The following is a 22,238-nucleotide window of genomic DNA, read 5'->3' as shown; positions in this document are numbered from 1 at the left end:
AGCTGTAAGATGAAACAGAAAGGCCGCATGCTGAGAAGGCTCATATCAAAGGCATCATCCAAGCAACGATGAAGGGAATACAATGACGTGAAGAAGAAAAAAAACAACCCCCCGCTCTCAGAGATACATGCTCTGACCCGACCTCGATACGATAAACTCGCAGCCGAGCTGGGCGTCCTGTTCGTGCTCCCGCAGCTGCCGAAGGATCGTATCGCCAACGTCGGGTCCGTCCACCAACGCCTCCTTGACGTGCATTATGACGACCTTGAGCCCTTCGAGCGGACGTGCCGCAGGCGCGGCGACGGGGCCGGGGTCGATGGATTCGACGTCGCCGAGCCAAGGTTCGTCCGTCGGCGTCGGGAGATGAGGCGTGTCCGTTCCGTCGACGGGCTTGTACAGCGGCGTCTTGACCGACTTGGGCGACACCGGTTCGTCGTGGGCTGCGGGTCGCCTGCTCGAGGGCTTGGGCCGGTGGCTGAAGGGTTCCTCGCCGACGCTCAGCCTCTTGCGTTTTCGGCACTCGGCGGCGCGGCCAAGCCTGCGGACGGCCTCGACCTCGGCGGCCAAGACGAGCAGCTCCTCGACGACGAAGACGGGTTTCATGTGGCCAAACAGCCGGTCGTTGCTCCGGGAGTCGTCGTAGCTGCACTCGATGAGGATGGCGGCGAGGGTGCCGCCCGCTATCTTGGGCGCCGCCTCGAGCCAGATGCCGCGGTTGCGCGGGTTCAGCGAGATGGTGTCGGGCTCGACGTCGCCAAAGATGAGCACCTCGCGCCGGTGGGCGACGTCCTGGATGAAGTAGGCGCTCGAGTCGTAGACGCAGTACTTTTCCGGCCTCTCCTGCTCACTCACGGCGGTGAATAGAGGGGTGATGCCGTCGAAAGACGGCTGGCTGAGCGACGTCTGGCCCCGGAAGCTCTGCTGGCCGGGCAAGTCTCGGCGTGGCATCGGGGCGGAGAAGTCGCGGCTGCCGGACCGAGGCGACGTGCTCGGGGCCGAGCCGCTGTGGAAGTGCCTTTCGATGCAGTGGCCGTGGCTGACGCTCCACGTCTTGACGAGAAGGCCATCGCAGACCTCGAGGTAGCCCTTGCCCTGACCGTCACCGAGCGCGGGGCTTCCGCCTTCGACGAGGCGTAGGTAGGTCAAGAGGCCGGCGCCGTTGTTTTCGTCGCTCAGATTCGGCCAGATGACATTGTTGAAGACGTGCCTCTTGAGGGCCTGGATGGTGCTCGGCAATCCGGCGAGCTTCTTCGGCCGCGTCCCCGGCAGGCCGGCCGTGTTGATGACGAAGCCGGAGATGTGGTCGAGGTGAGGATGGGTGATGAGATAGGTGTCGATGAGATTCCGAGTCATGTGCGCCGCGTTGGCCGCCGGTGAGCTGTAGGGCAACGACAGGCCGGCAAAGGGTCCGGTTGCGAGGGTGAAGGGAAGAGACGTCGGGGGAGGCGACGGCGTGGCCTCCTCGATGAGGCGGGTGATGGCCGAGAGGTGAACGCCGGCGTCGACGGCGATGATGGATCCCTTAGACCAGTCCTGGGAAACGGCACGGACGAGAAAGGCCGTGATGTTCGATTCCAAAGGACCGCCGCCGGAGCCCTGAGCGTGTCAGCACACGATGCCGCGTCCGTCATGTTTCAGCCGAGTCCGCTTGTGCGACGGACGGGCCGCGGCACGACGACCAGTTCCAGGACGATGCTGCGGAACGAGGCCGCGGGGTCATGAGAGGGACGAAGGGGGGGGGGGACCTACCAGCACGATGACTTGCAGCGCAGGACTTGTATCCTCACCCATTGCTTCTCCCGGTGTCGCCGCCACGGAGTCGTGATCGGTCGAGAGTTTTATCGGGTTCGGATGGAACGATTTGTCGTAGGATAGGGTGGGATGAGATATGGTGAATTGGGATACGACGAGGTGGGACAAGGTGAGATGGGAAAATGTGAGATGGGACAAGGTCAGATGGGACAAGGTCAGATGAGATGAGGTGAGATGGGATGAGGCGACGATGGGACGACGATGAGCCGGGCGGTTGTGGGACGGGATAGGATGAGGTGAGTTGAGATATGTCGACCTGAGATGAGACGGCCACAGGGCACGATGAGGAAGCTGAAAAATTGACAGGTGTTGCTCGGTGAAGTCGTGTACGATGGAATCAAGCGAGGATCATGGCAGTCATGAATCGTGCGATGCTCCTTCCTTTTCGCTTGAGCTGTATTATGTTCTTGCCACAGCCGCCGCATGTATTCGTTGCATGTTGGTGCACACGTACTCTATACATGTACTGTACCGCAAGTACTGTACCGAATACGTAGTGCGTTGTATAGACTGTTGAAGGGAGATGGATGTACAGGCCGAAGTAGGTGGTTGTTTCAAGCGCAGCACGTCCTTTTTATGACAGGTTTTCTCTCCCGACTCACGAATGAATGTAGGATGGATGGATGGATGATGAACGGACAGACGGATGGATGGATGGATGGATGGTAGAAAAGCTCCGAGTCTTGTCTGTCAACTTCTGTTGGCGCCGTAGCTGGTGACCAACAGGCGCGCTAGAGCTGAACGGATCTCGGTTGTGGGGATTCCAGATCGCGGGATACAGGCAGCCGGTCGGCGGACTTGACTACAGCGCCGCAGGGGTGATGCAAGTACTTGTACCTAGCGACCAGAGTGGAGTACATATACTTGTATCCCGCAGATGTACTCGGCGTGATGGTCCATGGTCCATCGGTGTTTGCGTTTGTCTTGCCGTCGTTGCCGTGGTGAGTGAGCCTCGAGCGCAGCTCTAAAGGCATCACGTTTGCATTGTCTCTTTTCTTTCAATTCCAGAAGCCGTCGCCTGGGTATTCTCGGCGACAAGGCCAGGATTTTCTTACATGTCCGTGTACACGGTGGCAGTTGCGCATGTAAGTATTACAGTGCTTGTAAATGTACATGTGCCCCGGACTGTCCAGGCTGCATCTACAAAGCCTAGGTGTACTGGCAGTACATGCACAGGCAAGTACTGGGCTTACTTTGACTGTACAAGTACATGTACATGCACAGGCAAAATAAGTAAGCCTGTGGGCAACCATCTTGGAACTAGTGCTCGGCGTTCCCGTTGAGCACTGCGTCATGCGGGGGGAGAAGGGAGGGAGACAGGGGCAGATGCACGTGAGTGCCGTATTGTACATGTACGCCTACGGGAGGTAATCGGTACGGAGCACTGTACATGTAAGTACTTGCTGTGCTGTACGACTCTAATTGTACTTCGAGTCCTAATACTCAATTTCCAAGCGTTATTCTCATCCCATTGTCCCTGTAGTCGACGAGCATCTACAAGTACTTACATGTACAGTAAGAATGCACCACTTTACTATACATCTACCTTAGGTGTACCCCGTACATTTCCAAGCGTTATTCTCATCCCATTGTCCCTGTAGTCGACGAGCATCTGCAAGTACATGTACAGTAAGAATGCACCGCTTTACTATACATCTACCTTAGGTGTACCCCGTACATGAAGTATTAACGCATGATGTGCGGGAAGGTGCACATGTGCATGTAAATGTACTTACTTAGAGTGTAGTAAGTTGTAGAGTAACGGAGTGCATCTGTTACAAGTATTACATTGTGCGTGCACACCTACTAACAGTGCACCCGCAGGTACATATGCAGTACCAGTGCTAACTACAGTACAACTCTGCCGTTCATGTACGGAGAAATTCTCCGTACACAACTTTGTGTTGGGCGGTGCCTGGAGTCGCCTGTCTAGTACTGTAAGCGGAATGAAGCATTTTTCCCGACATGAAGCAGTGTACATCTCGTCTTCCCCGAGATAGCACCGCCAAGGCAGGCAATTGTCTCGTCGGCGCTCCAGAATCGGGCGAGAAATCAGGAGAGATTGGTCGACGGCCCGATAAGCCCAAGGGCACTTGATCAAACATGTTGGGCTCTCTGCTCTAGTGTACCTTCACTGTAGGAGGCGTTGTCGATTGATTCCTTAGCACTTGGCACTTCAGTACCAGAGCTGAGCACGTTTGACGACAGGGACCCAGGTCGCAGGAGGTACCTGGAACCAACCGCACCGTCCGCTCCTTATTGGCTGGTGGGCAGATCACGTGGCCGTCCACAAGGCCTCCACGCTCAGCTCTCACCTATCCCACCTAGGTTGTTTGGGCCGACGACTGATTGGCTGGCTGGCGGGTTTGGGAAGAATCAAATCTGGTGCAGTTGCATGGCAAATTCGAACATCACAAGCGTTCTTTTACGTGACACTCAAATTGGTACACAGCAAATTCGAATGGAAGCTTGCGAGACCAACAACAGTTGCACTTCCCAAAAGCACCCATGGCAGGGCCTTGAGCACGTTCAAAGAGCTTAATGGCCGTGGCTTGGCGAATGCTGTTTCTGCCCAATCCCATAACTCTGTGTGACAGCAGATCTTGAGGGTAGGGCTTGGTATCCATCACACCACGCCACAGCATGACTGATGTAGGGCATGTAGCAGCTTCTGGCCGTCGAGAACAAACATGGTGCGCCTAGTTTCCGTCGCCCTGCACCATCGGGATCGTTTTTCCGAGGAATGCTTCCGGAAAACTCTTGGCTACCAGTCGTACCATTGGGGCATCATTATCATGCCCCAAGAAGGCCAAGGGCAACTTTGCCACACCTTCGAGGCCACCGACGCATCGGAGATCGACCCCGTCACTTTCCGACTGCAGAACCCTACCATGGACTGGTGGATGCGTTCCAGGTTGGACGTCCACCTAGAACTCAGCGGTAAGCTGCTGGGTCGTATCGTCATCGGACAGGTGCCAGAGGAGATGTCGACGGCCGATCTGAAGGATGTGTTTGACAAGGTGCCATTGCCGGTCAAGGATACGCATCCGCAGCAGAGCTGCGTGACCTGGGCTGTGGATGCCATTCGTCATCTGCAAAGACTTGGTTGGGTGTCGGAATTTCAACTCGACCAGTTCATGGACTCGGCACTCGCCTATGGCCATGATCGGATGCTGAAAGATGGCAAATCGACGGAGCCGAAAGTGAAGTATTACAGTGTTGAGCAACCACAGTAGGTGACGTATGGCAGGCACTTTACGATTGAGTGCCTGCGTGAGTATCATGACGGATACTCCTACTTGGATGATGGCCTGGTGTTGGCAGGATCACAGCGCACATCATTCTGGCCGCAGCTGGCCATGCAACAACTACCGTCACTCTGACTGGCTGACTGGGAATTCAACCTCTACATATATATAGACCTTCTGACCTTTTTTCCTTTTCAACTAGAATAAGGAATCGCAACACCCATGTGTGTGCGGCCGACTGGTGACGTGGTGATGTCCATGGGATTATAGTTCAGCGTCCATCGGGAACTGTGTCATGCCGTACTAGATTCGGAGACGAGGTGGCTCAACAAACATCCTAGACCGAATCCCAGACCAGCGCGTGGTGGTGGGCTGGCTCTGCAGGCATCACGGTGCATGTGCATGTACAGCCTTGGTGTTCACGCCGTGTTGCATTGCAGTACGTACATTGGTGTGTTTGCACAACAAATATGGCTTTGCGTATACGATGACCGTCATCTGTGCCGCAATGATGCGAAGGAATACAACTGCCAAATTGTGCAGCTGGCGTACCATTCGATGGGCAGAAGGACCGAATGACTCCTTCCTTGCTCTTTCCCGTACCGCCCGCTGCCCCGAACCGAACACGTAACCCCCAACGCTGATGCATCGCAGCCAAAACAAAGATGGATTTGAACGATAAGCGAGACTCATTTTTCGTCAATCCTTTTCTTATAACTCTCAATGCCAAATTCAAAGCCGTTGGTGCAAAATGGCTTGGCCATCATTCGAAGCAACCCGTTCAAGCCCAGCCACCGAAATTCCAGCTCCTGGACTCCAGGACAGCCGTCGCCTACACTCTTGAGCGTCCGCGGGACCAGCCTCAATGGGAACGGTATTCGGAAGAGTTCATATCATTTGGAAACCTCGATCTGCGGATTGCTCGTGCAACACCTGAGCCAATATCCTCCTTCTCGCCCCTCAAGAGTCTGCCTCCTCCCACCCAATCGCCGCAGAATCTGAGACGGTATAGAACAAAGATGAGACTTTTCCGGATCAAAACTGCTGTTCATTTGTTATAAAAAAATGGAATAGCAAACATAATGCATGCGAATTGCTAAGTGGAAGTGACTACTTTCGATGACATATGAGGCGTGGATTTCAAAAAGGTAGCTCGTCAACTGATCAAGGTTCGACGAAGCCGACGAAAACTCATAACAAAGCACAACAGGAGCAAGAGCTTGGGCTGTATTGCCTGTCGACATAGCCGCTCCTGTCTCCTGGCTCCAACAGCAGCAGCCGCAGAGCTGGTATGGGCGTGGAGTCAGCTGGCGGAGACGCCCTCTGCTCCCGCTGGCAAAGGCAGAGACTCGCCTTTGGCCTACCATATCATGTTCTCGCCAGGGCAACGGTTTCTTGCGGATGCGAGAGCGAAACTGGTGGCAGAGAGCTCTGTCGAGAGAATGGGAGGCGTTTTGCCAGCAGGCGCAGTCTGCATTTTGCCTGCTCTCTGCTCGTCTCAACGAGTCTCATCTCTTGGCTCTCCGCTTGCCTGTCGACCGTCACCATTTTCTGGACCGTCACCTCCATCTCTCTTATCGGCAGCCGCTCGCGCCGGACTGAAAGCCTTCTCCCGTGGTGTCGGACATGCGGCAGCGCCAGTGTCCAATCCCGCATCGCTTGGGCTTCCAAACAAGCTTCCAAATTCGCTCCTGCTCCTGCTCGTCCCATGCTGACCAGTCGGAGCACCGTCGGATTCGCCGCTGCTTTCTTCATCTTTGCTCAGCCGGGCCTTCTTTACTATCGTCGTCGTCGTCGTCATAGCATCGATGGTTTCCTCCCTCCGCCTCTTCTTGCACGGTGCACCGTCGCCATCGTCAACCGAGGCATAATTTTCGTCACTCCTTTGCTTCTTGCTCATCGATTCATCACCGGGCTCGTCACATTCGCCGTCTCTTCTCCGCTTACGCGACGAGCTGTCTTGATCCTCATCCCTGAGGCTGCTCGCGACGCTTTCCCTGCGAGCTCGCTCCCGAATTCCGGCATCGACGATGCTCCCTCTCATGATCCCGCTGGACGGGGAATAGAATATGCCGGCCGGGAGTGCGTTGGAAAAGTGAGCGACGGGGTCGGAGTAGGGCGAGAGATCTACGGCGGCCACGAGATCCTTCGAGCCCTTCCAGCTGTTTGGGCTGGCCAGATCAATCCATTCTTCTCCCGGACCGCCGTCATCAGCCCCTTCGTCGAGCAGAGTATCAGCTTTCCTCCGTTTCGTTCGAGCATTAGCCTTTTTTCTCGTTGCCCCTTTTGTGCTCCGAGACGTGCTCTTGGGGTTTGTGCCCACTTCACCACGCCTGTCGCCTTCCTGCAATTCCCGGGACGCCGGCTCGTCTTGATCGACGACATCGATGTTGCCCACGAGTCCCTCATCTCCATCCACAAATTCTCCATCAGCATCAACATCAGCATCAGCATCAGCATCAGCAACAGCAACAGCATCAGCAACAGCATCAGCAACATCGCCGACAAGCACCTTGGTTTCCTCATTTTGCTCTTCCAATTGGATCAGTGCCTGGCTTCTCGCTGCTCGCTTCTCATCCCTGCTTGTCGTCGCGATGCCCACGTACAAGCCAAGGTTGCCCATGTGCACATCGATTGTCTTGTGATGACCTGCCGGCTTGTTCAAGTTGCGCAGATATCGCGCTCTCTGTCGGGCTGTTGTCTGGTTTCCAATGTGATGCGCGATGAGCTCAAACGACAGGGAGAGCTCGTGCGGTCGAGGCCACGAGGAACAACAATTGTTATTGACAAGTTCCTCCAGCTGGTTGCGCATCCAAGGATCAAACGCATCCCGCACCGCCGCTCTGTTCACGTCGCGGTCCAGCGTCATCGCGTTGACGGCCTCTTTCGGGAACACCCGATTGTCGGCCCTGAGCACGCCGTCCTGGAAGAGGGAAAATACATCACAGATTTGCTCCAGGCACCAGAGGTGCAGGAGTATCGCCACCTTGAACGGGTCCTTGGTTCCGTCCGAAGTCAGGTGCGGGAACTCGTCAAAGGCGGCCCGCAGCCAACCGGATGATATGCTTCGCTTTGCCAACGGACACTTGCTGTAGCGGCACTTCTTGTCATCTTCATCCTGCCGAGCCGCGCACTGCGACGGTGCGTTTTGGATCCAGATGACAAAGTTCCCATGACGCTTGCGATGGTTGATGTAGTACAGAATCTCTTCTGCCGTCAGCGTTTGACCGGCCGCGAGCTGGCCGTGTTTCGTGTACTGGTACTTGTGCTTGCCCTCCGTGTTCGTTGGACCCCAGGGCAAGAGTTGGGGGATTTTCGTCTTGTACACGCGCTTGGGGTCGCAACGCGGATCTCTGGCTTTCTTCAACGCCCGGTTGTTCAATACCTTTTCCTCGTGGGGATCGTCCCCGGTGGCATAGGCTTCTGCCGTACTGAGGTGTGCCGGCACGTTTCCGATGGCCTGAGTCGTCTTGTGCGTCATCGTGCCGCTCGGCCGAAGGTAGACCCCCCCGTTGCCAATCTGGTCGGACATGGCACGGGCGTCGAAGACCATTGGATTGTATCCGATTGCTACGCCGTCGCCGCCCTGGCCATATCCCTGCGTCGGATAGGCAACATGTACGGGTCCAGCGTCAAGGGCGGGAGGAGCAGGGCCAGGGGCAACGGGGCTAGGATCAATAGCACTAGGCACTGGGGCAGCGAGAGCAGCCTGGTGTCCTGCAGCCTGTTCGGTTTGGACGAGCTGTTGGGCCAGCTTTGACGGTGCGATCGTCGGAGGCGGCATCAGACCTTCCAGAGTCTCAGAAATCTGCTTCTGCAGACCACCGGCCTCTTGATGTTCGGCATCGAACCCCATGAAGGGCTGATAGTCTGCTTCGAAAACGCAGCTTGGACTGGGCGCGATATCTCCGATGATCTGATCATCAGTGACGAGCTCGTCACTGATGGGTATCGGCAACTGATCTGCACTTGTACATTGACCGACAGTTGCCATCTCGTTCCCAACGTCGGCGATAGCAGTCGGCTCGATCCCGTCAGGGTTGAGGGGAGCCAGAGCGCTGCTGGACATTTCAAACCCAAACTGGCCGGTAGGCAACTCGCTTTCCTGTACTCCAGCTCCCTCCGCCGGCGGGGCCATGGAGCCCGTAAGGTCAATCGTCTCTGAAGTCTGGCTGCCATAGGGAGGAATCGGTGCTTGAGCGACAGCCGGGTGAGGGTAGACGGAAATGGCTGCCCCTTTCGCCGTGAGGGGTGTCTGTCCGTAGGGTGTCGAAATATACTGGTTGGCCATGGTTTCCGTCGGGAAGACGCGTAAGCCAGGCGCCTGTTGTATTGGATAATACCCATAGTTGCTGGAAGGGTAGGCAAAGTTTTGACCCAGATTTAGTCCAACATTTGGGGGTGGATGGAGACGGTGTGATGACGGGTGAGAGCTCGGATAGACATTTGGCTGAAAGCTCTGCGCTTGATTTCCCATAATTCCTTGGTTCGCTGGGTTCGAAACCAGAGCATGGCCCGCGTTGCCCATGCTCGGCGAGATCATCGAAGCGGGTACGAGAGAAAACGGGGGACCATAGCGACCGACTCCTACCGGTCCACGCACCATACTGTTGCCACGAGGTGAAGGGCGTACAACACGGTTAGAAGGAGCAAAAGCATCAACTTGGCTCGGAGTTCCCATGGGCGCGATGGCATGCTGAGCGTTTGGCTGAAGAGACGCCGGGTTCCCTAGGTAACGCTGGGCGGGTTGCAGGCGCCGTTGTTGTTGCTGGTACTGTTGTGGCTGCTGTAGTTGCTGCTGCGGTGGAAGAAAGCGACTTCTATGAGAAGAGTATGCGTTCCCTGGAATCCAGTGCATAGGTTGAGGGCCAGCAGCCTGGTACTTCTGGCCAATAGTTTGATTCACTGCGTGCTGCTGCTGCGGATATGGCACATAGAAACCCTCCTGGCCCGGAAGGGTCCCGGTTAAGTTCATTGCAGCAACGTTACCTCGGCTACCTGCAGTACTCTGTATAGTCTTGAAATCCTGCTGGACTCTTCCTTGTGTCTGATGAAGCAGTTGCTCATTGCAAATTCCTGTCCACGCTGGCTGTTGCTGAACGCGCTGAACAGAGGTTATGTCTTGCGTATGGGGAACGCCTGCCTTGCTTGAGTTCTCAATATTTTGACGACGACCAATTTGCGCGTTTGTCAGAGGCTTTAGGTGCGGATTGCTATCCGAGGCACCACTGGAGAGTCCAGCGGCAGGTTTAGAACCTTTGTTCTGGTGTGACAAACTTGCCTGCTCTGACGTCTGAGCGATGCTTCCTTCTTGAAGGCCCATCAGCAAAGGCGGTGGCGGTTGAGGCTTATTTGTGACGATTTCTGTGAAATTATCTGTAAAGTTTGGTGTCAGGTTCTCTGTGAGGACATCTGCGAGGTTAGGGGCGAGATTGTCTGCGAGGGTACCAGGGAGATTCTGGGGCGTGTTGTCGAAGTCGAAGTAATAATCGAAAGGGCCATTATCAATCAGACTGTTGAAAGTTTGCAGTCCACTGGATTGCGGCACTTCACTCGGAAGGCCCTCATCCAGGGATTCAAAAAAGCTATAATCATTGACATTGTTCTGCAATAACCGATCCAGATCCTCCTCTGCACGCTGTAGCTGGTACTCTTGTGGTTGTCGTTGATCTTCTCCATCGGCCCCAACAGTCCCATGTCTTGTGGACAATGAATCGGGTGGTAATTGATTCATTGTTGGCCACTTTACCTTTGATACCCCGATCTATCTTCCGAAGAAGGTCTAGATGGGCCGGCGATGAGGGCAGGTTGGAGATGTAACGGGCTCAACCGGGCGACTCGGCTACAGATGACGTAGTTCTGGACAGAAACTTTAATGATACAGAGGGAGGGTGATTTGTAGTCGTTTTAGACTTATAGAAAAAGTGAAGGCTCGAGGCCAAGGTTGGTTCAGCTCGTGATCCGGGCTCCCACTCTCTCCGACGTGGCCAGGCAGGCGCTATACCTGATCACAGCTGAGAGGATGATTGATGACGGCGAAGCTGGAAAGACACTTGCGATGATGATGGATTTGAACAGGAGCGAGACATTCGCCCGTATTAATCTTGCTGGCTTCCATTCTCGACAAACACTTGCGTTCTCGGTCTGTCGCATTGTCCTTGAATTGAATGGAAATAGAGGTGCAAGAAGAACAGAGGTAGGACAAAGCAGCATCTCCGTTTCAACCGTACTGGAGACAAAACCCGGAGTACCTTGGGCCAGGTCACTTGCAAAGCCGCACACCTGGCACGCTCGTCGTCAATCAACAAGGGCCGGCAACGACGACGTCGTAATCTCTCTTTGGCTCTGCACCGCCCAGCGCCTGTGAGGGACTGGTCGTTCTAAGAGGCGATCCGTGAAATAGCAAATTTGGGAGATGGGTTGAAAGTGTCATTTTGACGGGTCCTTTAATGATAGCCCAACGACATAACATGGAAGGAATCATAGCCAGAATGAAGCCCAGCTACTGCTCACAGCTTTGGGCTTCGCGCCGGGCCAGTCATCAGGACACGGTGACGATGTTGATGATTCACGAAAAGCCCTTTGGCACTGGAACACCGTCTCTGTGCATGCACACTCTTTTGAGCGGCCCATACGGCAGAGGTGCCTGAGATTCATCGTGGACAACCCTGTAGGCAAGGAGCCAGCATTCGACCGAGAGCGGATGACGTCAGGTGTGCAGCGCTGCTCAGCGGCATTCGTTCGTCCTTTTTTTCCGATTTCGCCAGTGGCGGGTCGTTGATTCACGATGGAAGCATCTGTGGGCGAGACAATTGATCAGCATCGGGCCCAGGATCCTTGGCGATTTGTGGAATCGGGAGGGAGCGTGGTTGGACGTTCCGCGAGAAAGAAAGGGACATACTTATTCGGATGTCGGAATCAAAGCTCCGCGTTTCTAGAACCTACTATGCCAACCTTGTTACGAACAAAACCCCGTACCTGCAGCGGAAGGAGCTGCACAGTGATTACGTACTTGTAGGTTTCACCATCTGGCAGTGCGTCCACATTCTCGACCTTGCTCCTGGACCGTCACACTTGCCATTGGCAATCAACTATTCACCGTCGCCATCATCTCGAAACGCTTCAAAGCCATTTGTTGTCGAATCCAGGCAACATGGGCCTACCCAGGTATAGCTGGAAGTAGTGGTTAATCGACCAGATCATTTCCCGTCAAACAGCCCTCTGTGGCAGCAGTTCAGACGAAGCCATTCTTTGTACGGCCATCCAACGGGGTCGATACTTGCTATTTGGGCATCCCGCCGACCAACGGGGATACAATTCACTGTTTCATGTCGCGCAGTAAAATGCCACAGCGCTTTCCCTTTCGTAGTCGCACGTCACTTCCTACAGTGACCACCTCATTGCTTCTCCCTGGCGTATGAGAATCTGCGTGCCGGGAATGTCGCATAGCGCGATCAGTTTTGACATTGATCGTCATGTTCGTCTCACCAGCCTCAGTAGAATGATGGGACCGATGAATTGGCCTCGCAGACGGTGATCAGATGAGATGGAGGTCAAGAGAGGCATGAGGGGCTCCGATACGAAAAGGCCCCCTGTACTTACTTGCATATACCCTCCCCTTCGCCTGGAGGCTAAATAAAAGCACAGGTATTATTACTTGCAAGTTGTACCGCGTGAGTAAGTACTGCTGCCACCCCCGTGCTGTATGTGCCTGCAGTACGTTCACCGCACGGAGGCAGGGCCCTAGTGCCGCTGACAAGTCCTTGGTTGCAGCATCATGAGAACCAAAAACAATACATGTAGTTGCATGCAGCAGTAGCAGCGAGAACGCGGTCAAGAAAGCGCGCTATATTCCGTGCATACTCCGTGCATACGCAGATGTAGACTGTACTGGTGGTTGATGGATGTTAATAGTGAATACTCACGAGTACTTGTATGCATCTGCTTCGTACCGAGGACGCATACTGTGGGTGTAAGTGCAACCAGGACGGACTTTGCTACTGAACGGCATAGGTGCCAATACTTGCTGTATTTATTCCAGGCACTCCGTACTCCGTAATGTAATGTCTTAACAGTCGATACCCATCTGCCTACCTAGTTCCTGTCAACACCCACCTACAGTACAGTACATACAATTAGGGAATTATCTACTTGTACTGTAGTGCGTGCTACGTATGATGGAGACTTGGATGGAGAATGGGATTTTTGGATAATCAAGGTTTTCCACTTCATTCACTTCGGGGGTTGAACCACGCGAGTACCTACCTAGTACTGTACACGTACGGGGTACATGTACTGTAATTACTCTGTACTTCACATTTCCGAGGTGCCGAGTATTGTTACTGGGTAATCCATACGGTACTTTCTTACTACCTAGTACCTAGTACTTAGATACCGAGTACCCTCGTGCAGTACGGATACTCTGTAGAATACATCTATTAATTAGTTCCCAGGAGGAATTAGTACCAAACTCCTCCGTACTGGGTACCTACCTGGTACCTTCTAGCACCGTGGTATCTACCTAGGGTAGTATGTACAAGTAAGTACTGCAGTAGTACACATGTGGGCACTGTACCAGCATCAGGGGATACCCGGCTTGGAATCCCTCAATGGTGAGGTGCCTGCTCGTTCGGCCGTACCTCAGCACCATGCATTAATTACCGTGCTCCGTGTTTCGCACCTCTCGGCGTCGTTGAAGTGATTCGCCCACGGCGCCTTGAAGCCCCCCGCACCCCTCTACAGCACTTTTAGAACGGCAAAAGGTACTAGGTATTAGTAGGTACGTCACTCACGCGCCAGCCGCCGACGGGGCTGCTCGGTGGCCATCAAAGCCAATTTGCCGTTCATGGCCACCAGCGTTCCGACCTCCAACTATCATCGTGGAATACAGTTCTCGACAGACCCCGAAAGCAGCATTACGTGCCGGCTCCTAATCGGCCGCACAGCCGTCTCTCAACATGGACGAGTATGATGCCGAGCTCCAGGACCGGCTCGACGACTTGGACCGGGAGCTGCAGGTGTGTGTTTTGTGTTTTGAAGTTGTGGCCAACGAGCCGCCTCGACTCGAATCGTTCAACCGCTAACCCGCTCTTCCCCAGGAGGGAGACATCACAGACAAGGGGTGAGTCCATCGCAGCCTGCCTTCCTTCCGCCCACCGACGGCTGACTGACCCGTGCCAGCTATCAAAAACGCCGCACCCTGCTGCTGTCACAATACTTGGCCCCGCCCCCCAGCGAGCCGGCCGCTGCTCCGAAGCCGCGATCCGGCCTGAGGATACACTCCCCCGACGACTCGGATTACGGCTCGAGCAACGGCCACAGGGCGGCGGCCTACAATGCCATAGCCGGTCAGGATTCCGACCCGAGCACGACCAACTCGTCGTACCGGCCAGCCTCCGGCTACGGTCACACGCCAGACTCGACCTCTGGCGGCCCCCTGCATGTCGTCGGTTCCGTCGCCGAGCATGCCATGACCGGAGGTCGCGACTCACTCTTCCTGACGCCCGGAAGTGACGGTCCCACGAGGAGCGGGACCATGGCCTCGCGAGACTACGCCTTCAAGCCTGAGCAGCAGGGTCCATACGCCGACTCGCATCCGCATCAGCAGCAGCAGCACTATGACGGTCGAACGGGAACCATGAAGGACTCGGACGCCTACTTCTCCGACTTTGCCGGCCAGCAGCATTACGACCAGCATCAGCAGGGGGAGTACGTCGTGGCCCACAAGTACTCCTCGAGCGAAGCCTTCTCCCCCGCCGCCGCCGTGGCGCCCCCGATGCTCGCCGCGAGCGACCTGCCGCCCCCGGAGGCGCTGGAGTACCAGTCGCCCTTGGAGCCCAGGGAGGTGCCGTTCGCCATCTACGACCCCCAGGACCACAGCACGCCCATGTCCGGCTTCGAAAACATTGCCGCCGTCCTGCGACACCGAGCGCGGAAGTCGGCCAAGACGCCCGCTTACTGGGTTCTCGACGGCAAGGGCAAGGAGATAGCATCCATCACCTGGGACAAGCTGGCGTCGCGCGCCGAAAAGGTCGCCCAGGTCATAAGGGACAAGAGCTCGCTCTACCGCGGCGATCGCGTCGCCCTCGTCTACCGCGACAGCGAGGTCATAGACTTTGCCATCGCCATGCTCGGCTGCTTCATCGCCGGCGTCGTCGCCGTTCCCATCAACGATCTGCAGGACTACCAGCGTCTCAACTACATCCTGACCACGACCCAGGCCCACCTGGCCCTGACGACGGACAACAACCTCAAGGCCTTCCAGCGCGACATCACCGCCCAGAAGCTCACGTGGCCAAAGGGCGTCGAGTGGTGGAAGACGAACGAGTTCGGAAGCTTCCACCCCAAGAAGAAGGAGGACATCCCCGCCCTGTCCGTCCCCGACCTTGCCTACATCGAGTTTTCCCGAGCGCCGACGGGCGACCTGCGAGGCGTCGTCCTGAGCCACCGCACCATCATGCACCAGATGGCCTGCCTGAGCGCCATGGTCATGACCGTTCCCGGAAACGGCCCCGGCGACACGTTCAACCCGTCGCTGCGCGACAAGAACGGCCGACTCATCGGCGGCGCCGCCGGCAGCGAGATCCTGCTCTCGTACCTTGACCCGCGCCAGGGCATCGGCATGATCCTCAGCGTCCTCCTGACCGTCTACGGCGGCCACACGACCGTCTGGTTCGACAACAAGGCCGTCGACGTCCCGGGCCTGTACGCCCACCTCATCACAAAGTACAAGGCCACCGTCATGATTGCCGATTATCCCGGCCTCAAGCGGGCCTCGTACAACTACCAGCAAGACCCGATGACGACGCGAAACTTCAAGAAAGGCGTCGAGCCGAATTTCCAAGCCGTCAAGCTGTGCCTGATCGACACCCTCACCGTCGACGGCGAGTTTCACGAGGTCCTCGCCGACCGATGGCTGCGACCGCTACGGAACCCGAGAGCGCGGGACGTTGTTGCGCCGATGCTCTGCCTCCCCGAGCACGGCGGCATGGTCATCAGCATGCGTGACTGGCTCGGAGGCGAGGAGCGCATGGGCGTCTCTCTCAAGCTCGAGAGGGAGGCCGATGCCGATTCGGACGAGGATCGGGGAGACAGGGAGAGGCAGTCGTCGACGCTCGGCAACGGCTTCGCCAGCCTCCTGGGCGGAGGAACGACCAAGGCGATGCAGCGGCGCGGGAACAAGGAGGTCAACGAGGTGCTTCTCGATCGCGAGGCTCTGAAGACGAACGAGGTCATCGTCACCGCCTACGGGGACGAGGTGGAGAGGAAGGCGGTCGGCAACCCCGACATGGTCCGCGTCGGCGCCTTCGGCTACCCGATCCCCGACGCGACGCTGTCCGTCGTCGACCCGGAGACCGGCCTCCTCGCCTCGCCGCGCAGCGTCGGCGAGATCTGGGTCGACTCACCCTCCTTGTCCGGCGGATTCTGGGCCCAGCCCAAGAACACCGAGCTCATCTTCCACGCAAGGCCGTACAAGTTCGAGCCCGGCGAGCCGACGCCGACGCCGGTGGAGCCCGAGTTCCTACGGACGGGTCTGCTGGGGACCGTCATCGAGGGAAAGGTGTACGTCCTCGGTCTCTACGAGGATCGAATCCGGCAAAAGGTCGAGTGGGTCGAGCACGGCCACGAGATTGCCGAGTACCGCTACTTCTTCGTCCAGCACATGGTGGTGAGCATCGTCAAGAACGTGCCCAAGATCTACGACTGCTCGGCCTTTGACGTCTTCGTCAACGAGGAACACCTTCCCGTCCTCGTTCTCGAATCTGCTGCCGCCTCGACGGCGCCCGCCACCTCCGGGGGCCCGCCCCGGCAGCTCGACACGGCCTTGCTGGACTCGCTGGCGGGCCGATGCATGGAGGTGCTCATGCAGGAGCACCACCTTCGACTCTACTGCATCATGATCACGGCCCCCAACTCGCTGCCGCGGGTGCTCAAGAACGGCCGGCGCGAGATCGGCAACATGCTGTGCCGGCGCGAGTTTGACCTGGGCAACCTACCCTGCGTGCACGTCAAGTTCGGCGTCGAGCATGCCGTCCTCAACCTGCCCATCGGCATCGACCCCCTCGGCGGCATATGGTCGCAGGTTGCCTCCGAGTCGAGGGAGAACATCCTCGCCGCCGCCGACAAGCAGTACTCGGGCATCGACCGCCGGGAGGTGGTCATCGACGACAGGACCTCGACGCCGCTGAACAACTTTGCCTGCATCACCGACCTCATCCAGTGGCGCGTGGCCCGCCAGCCCGAGGAGCTGTCGTACTGCACCATCGACGGCCGGGGCCGCGAGGGCAAAGGCGTCACGTGGCGCAAGTTCGACACCAAGCTGGCCGCCGTGGCCATGTACCTGAAGAACAAGGTCAAGGTGCGGCCGGGCGACCATCTGATTCTCATGTACACGCACTCGGAAGAGTTCGTCTTCGCCGTCCATGCCTGCATCAACCTGGGGGCCGTCATCATCCCGATGTCCCCGCTCGACCAGAACCGGCTGAACGAGGACGTGCCGGCCTTTCTGCACATAGTGTCCGACTACCGCGTCAAGGCGGTGCTGGTGAACCAAGAAGTCGACCATCTGATCAAGCTCAAGGTGGTGGCGAGCCACATCAAGCAGTCGGCCCAGATACTCAAGATCGCCATCCCGAGCGTCTACAACACGACGAAGCCGCCGAAGCAGAACAACGGGCTGCGAGACTTGGGCCTGACCATCGACCCCGCCTGGGTGCGGCCGGGCTATCCGGTCGTCGTCTGGACGTACTGGACGCCGGACCAGCGGCGGATCGCCGTCCAGCTCGGGCACGACACCATCATGGGCATGTGCAAGGTGCAGAAGGAGACGTGCCAGATGACGAGCTCGCGGCCGGTGCTCGGGTGCGTCCGAAGCACGACGGGCCTGGGCTTCATCCACACGTGCCTCATGGGCATCTACATCGGCACGCCGACCTACCTCCTCTCGCCCGTCGAGTTTGCGCAGAACCCCATGTCGCTCTTCGTGACGCTGTCCCGGTACAAGGTCAAGGACACGTACGCGACGCCCCAGATGCTCGACCACGCCATGTCGGCGATGCAGGCGAAGGGATACACGCTGCACGAGCTCAAGAACATGATGATCACGGCGGACTGCAGGCCGAGGGTGGACGTGTTCCAAAAGGTCCGCCTTCACTTTGCCGCCGTCGGCCTCGACAGGACGGCCATCAACACGGTCTACTCGCACGTGCTCAACCCGATGGTCGCCTCGCGTTCCTACATGTGCGTGGAGCCGATCGAGCTCTGGCTCGACACGAAGGCGCTCCGCCGCGGCTTGGTGGTGCCGGTCGATGCCGAGTCGGACCCGAAGGCGCTTCTGGTGCAGGATTCCGGCATGGTTCCCGTTTCGACGCAGATTGCCATCGTGAACCCGGAGAGCCGGATGCACTGCCGCGACGGCGAGTACGGCGAGATCTGGGTCGATTCCGAGGCGTGCGTGAAGTCGTTTTACGGATCCAAGGACGCCTTCGACGCCGAGCGATTCGACGGCCGCACCATGGACGGCGACCCGAGCGTCGGCTACGTGCGAACCGGCGACCTCGGCTTCCTGCACACCGTCAGCCGGCCCATCGGGCCCGGCGGAGCGCTGGTGGAGATGCAGGTGCTGTTCGTGCTCGGCAGCATCGGCGAGACGTTTGAGGTCACGGGCCTGAGCCATTTCCCCATGGACATTGAGGGCTCGGTGGAGCGGTGTCACCGCAACATCGTGGCGGGAGGCTGGTAGGTTGCCCCATCCTTGTCATGACCCGCGGGCCGAAGACGACCGACTGACCCTTTTGCCAGCGCCGTCTTCCAGGCGGGCGGCCTCGTGGTCGTCATGGTCGAGGTCAGCCGCAAGCCGTACCTGGCGTCGATCGTGCCCGTCATCGTCAACGCGATCCTCAACGAGCACCAGATCGTCGTCGACATCGTCGCCTTCGTCAGCAGGGGTGACTTTCCTCGCTCGCGGCTGGGGGAGAAGCAGCGGGGCAAGATCCTCGCCGGCTGGGTGACGCGAAAGCTGCGGACGCTGGCCCAGTTTGCCATCCGGGACCTGGATCTGGCGGCCATGGGCGAGGGTGGCGGCGGTGGCGGCGACGTGAACAGGACGTCCATCGGAAGCCTGCGTTCCGGCATCCCGGCGGCCGGATCGTCGAACCTCCGGAATGCCGAGTCGGCGCCACGGATCATGGAGCAGGAAGAGTTCGAGCAGCAGATGGATCAAATTTCGAACATGACGCCGGCGCAGGCGAGGGACAGCCTGCAGGAGGAGCAGATGGATCAGCTCTCCAGGTCGGCGTCGGCGCAGAGGAGCGGCAGCCTGGCGCAGGAACAGCCGGCCTCGTCGTCAGGCTACGCTCGGGAGACGGCCCACGGTCGCGGCGACGGACAGGCGGACGAGACGCAGTTTGGCCGGGCCGAGGTGACGTCGACGGCGGGACCGAATATGGTACCGAGATCGAGCGAGGCGCGACCTCCTCCTCGGATCCGACTGCCGGGAGTGGATGGCCGCGACGTCTTCGAGCTCGACGGCGGGGACGACGAGGAGGACGAGGACTGGACGACGAACGCGATGATGCACATGAACCTCGCCGGAAGCGCCAACGCACGGTGAGGCGTCGAGTTATGCGGGACGAACGGACAGAACAGCGACGCAAGGTGAAGCCGGAGTTTCGGTTGCGAGCAGGATCGGTGCATTCCCCCTATCCCCCCTATCCCCCCTATCCCCCCTATCCCCCCTATCCCCCCTTCCCCCCTACCTCCCCATCATGACCCCGAGCCTGACTCCCCCTCCCACCCCCCCCCCCCCCTTCCTCGTGGACACAACTGCATCGGCTGCATCTGGCGTATGTGTACACGATGCATGATGGAACGCTTCGCCATGCATATTCCAGTTCCCAACGCGGCATTGCATTTTTTGGGCAAGGCCGGTTGGCACTAGGTTGATAGATATCTACTCGTATTGCAGGCGTATGCCTGTCGCGCACCGTACGCATGACAAGATGGCTGGCAGGGAGCGATATGCAGGACGGACGTCTCCGCGGACGGTCGACATGACAAACGGTCAAGGCAGCTGGCGGTTGGCCACAGTCCCCGCCCGACCCCGCCTTGCGATGATGGCAGCATGGCGTATAGCCAAGAGTGGACGATGCATGCATGACGGACCTGGACCTTGCCGATTCGAGATCGAGGAAACGCACGAGAAGCGGGCGGCGGGCGATTGACTCACCGATAGCCTCGGCAGACGGCTGTTCCCACCGATCGAGGTACTCGTGTCCGGTGCCGTCACGAATTTTGATGTCGCCGCGATTTCTCGATGCCGCCGCAGCCTTCTCTACCATTGTTGGTCGTCGGCGGTGAGGAAGTTCGTGACGGCCTCCACGGCGGTTGCAGATGGTATGCTCGGTTGCGTTGACCGTGTGCTCGCGACTCGGCGCTTCGTGCTCATGTCGGCCAGGGGAGGGGGGGAAGAGGTCACCTTGCCGTCGAATGCAAAAGCGTTTCGGATCCGACGAGCAGGTCGCACTTTGCTCGATCTCGGTGTATCGATGAGGCTCCCAACCACCATGCGATGATGCGTCAATGGCGCATCGGGTCCGGGATTTCGTCGATGCAACTTCCCAAAGCAGCACGGGCTCGATTCGTTCGTGCTGGCGGCAGGACTTGTGTGCTATTCGTGCTGTTGCCGATTCGTCACGGCCGACCCAGACAGGCTGGCTCCTCTCCGCCAGCTCACCGTACCCAGGACCGTGCCGAATGCGTGAGCACGAGCGAGGTGAGATGGAAGAGCCTGGACTTGGATCTGCTTCCCTGCCACGAACCGAGGAGCCTACGAGCCGGGAGTCACATTTCTCGTCGGACGAGGACAAGCACGAGCCCGGGCTCGTATAAGCACCGCCACGGTCTGCCGGTGAAACATGCATGTCTCGCATCGTCCAACCGATCACGCCCAGTTCACGACGCCCCGGTTGGATGACGATTTGGGACACGCAGCCAACCCCGCCTGCGAGACCGAGATCGCGAGCGCTTCGGGCCACTCGCTTCCGCTTCTTCTTGGCCTCGGATCGGTAGAATCATCGTCGTCATCACCACAAGATGTCGGGACCGACGCTCGACCACATTGTCATCCTCGTCTCGCAGGAGACGCTCGAGAGGCTGCCGACGAGGCTCCACGGCCTGCTGACGGTGGCCCCCGGCGGCGTCCACGCCGACGGCCTCACGTCGAACAAGCTGATCCTCTTCGAGGATGGCGTCTACATCGAGTTCGTCGCCTTCTTCGCCAACGTCGACGCCGAGCGGCGACGGAGACACCGCTGGGGCCGGCTGCGGGAGGGCGCCATCATCGACTGGGCCTACACCCTGCCGTCCGAGGGCGGCTTCGCCTCGATCCAGATGAACGTGCTCGACGCCACGACGGGCATCACCTACGACGACCCCGTCGCCGGCGGCAGGACGAAGCCCGACGGCACCATGCTGCGGTGGGCCGTCGCCGCCGCGAGAGACAGGGCCGGGAACGAGACGTGGCCCGGACGGCTCCCTTTCTGGTGCCTCGACCGCACGCCGCGCCATCTACGCGTGCCGTACGAGGAGGAGGGCCACTGGACGCGCCACGCCTGCGGCGCACGGGGCGTCTCCTCCCTGACGCTCGCGGTGCCGAACCAGGAGTTCGCCACGCTCTGTCGAGTGTACGACGCGATGCACTACCAGACGGGCGCCCTGTCGTGGCACTTTAACGTCCCCTCGGAGTCGACCGTCGGCCGGCACGCGATATGGCTGCTCGGGGGGGGCGACGGCATGTCGCCGACCATCAAGCTGACGCTGCTCGGGGACGAGGCCGGCGCCTTTGAGCTCCTGCCAGGCTTGGTCGTCGAGATGGAGAGGTGGAGGTGAGGTCGGCGCGAGGCCTTGATTTCAGCCGCCGGAGCCGTCTGCGCAGGATTCGTCCGTCCAGGGCCCAGGTCGGTCCGGCGAGCAACCGCCACGCTCGCATCGGTTGCTGCACAGAAAGGGCCGAGCATGGATGGAAGACGAGCGAGCGATGCAAAACCGCACGATTCCTCGATCGGTGCCGGGAAGCTTCCGCCAGCAGGGAGTGCTGTGGACTTGTGTGCGGACGGTGGTGTGCAGCAATACCGACTGCACATGTACGGCACCTACGACTCAACTAATAACGAGGCACCA

General features: G+C 58.3%; 7 protein-coding genes across 7 annotated transcripts; 4 read left to right on the top strand and 3 right to left on the bottom strand.

Moving 5' to 3' along the window:
• Positions 1–117: 117 nt before the first annotated feature.
• Positions 118–1,791, bottom strand: DCS_03533 (uncharacterized protein; the record flags this gene model as incomplete). The annotated part of the gene is made up of 2 exons (XM_040800852.1): positions 118–1,596; positions 1,750–1,791. 2 exons carry the CDS (start codon positions 1,789–1,791, stop codon positions 118–120), a joined length of 1,521 nt encoding a protein of 506 aa, XP_040655885.1.
• A 2,711-nt stretch (positions 1,792–4,502) lies between these two features.
• DCS_03532 (uncharacterized protein) lies at positions 4,503–5,048 on the top strand (the record flags this gene model as incomplete). The annotated part of the gene is made up of 1 exon (XM_040800851.1): positions 4,503–5,048. One exon carries the CDS (start codon positions 4,503–4,505, stop codon positions 5,046–5,048), a length of 546 nt encoding a protein of 181 aa, XP_040655884.1.
• Positions 5,049–5,725: 677 nt separating this feature from the next.
• On the top strand, positions 5,726–6,121 carry DCS_03531 (uncharacterized protein; the record flags this gene model as incomplete). Its single annotated transcript, XM_040800850.1, has 1 exon — positions 5,726–6,121. The coding sequence occupies one exon, from the start codon at positions 5,726–5,728 to the stop codon at positions 6,119–6,121; it is 396 nt and encodes a 131-aa protein (XP_040655883.1).
• Positions 6,122–6,558: 437 nt separating this feature from the next.
• Positions 6,559–10,794, bottom strand: DCS_03530 (uncharacterized protein; the record flags this gene model as incomplete). Its single annotated transcript, XM_040800849.1, has 1 exon — positions 6,559–10,794. One exon carries the CDS (start codon positions 10,792–10,794, stop codon positions 6,559–6,561), a length of 4,236 nt encoding a protein of 1,411 aa, XP_040655882.1.
• Positions 10,795–14,017: 3,223 nt separating this feature from the next.
• On the top strand, positions 14,018–19,671 carry DCS_03529 (acyl CoA ligase-like protein; the record flags this gene model as incomplete). The annotated part of the gene is made up of 4 exons (XM_040800848.1): positions 14,018–14,077; positions 14,159–14,181; positions 14,241–18,797; positions 18,861–19,671. 4 exons carry the CDS (start codon positions 14,018–14,020, stop codon positions 19,669–19,671), a joined length of 5,451 nt encoding a protein of 1,816 aa, XP_040655881.1.
• A 450-nt stretch (positions 19,672–20,121) lies between these two features.
• DCS_03528 (uncharacterized protein) lies at positions 20,122–20,980 on the bottom strand (the record flags this gene model as incomplete). The annotated part of the gene is made up of 2 exons (XM_040800847.1): positions 20,122–20,164; positions 20,223–20,980. The coding sequence occupies 2 exons, from the start codon at positions 20,978–20,980 to the stop codon at positions 20,122–20,124; spliced, it is 801 nt and encodes a 266-aa protein (XP_040655880.1).
• A 172-nt stretch (positions 20,981–21,152) lies between these two features.
• On the top strand, positions 21,153–21,947 carry DCS_03527 (uncharacterized protein; the record flags this gene model as incomplete). The annotated part of the gene is made up of 1 exon (XM_040800846.1): positions 21,153–21,947. The coding sequence occupies one exon, from the start codon at positions 21,153–21,155 to the stop codon at positions 21,945–21,947; it is 795 nt and encodes a 264-aa protein (XP_040655879.1).
• Positions 21,948–22,238: the final 291 nt, after the last annotated feature.

The sequence above is a fragment of the Drechmeria coniospora genome, chromosome 02 (assembly GCF_001625195.1).
Source record: "Drechmeria coniospora strain ARSEF 6962 chromosome 02, whole genome shotgun sequence".
Taxonomy (NCBI): Eukaryota; Fungi; Ascomycota; class Sordariomycetes; order Hypocreales; family Ophiocordycipitaceae; genus Drechmeria; species Drechmeria coniospora.
The sequence above is the reverse complement of the archived record's forward strand: the minus strand, read 5'-3'. Positions and strand labels throughout refer to the sequence as shown.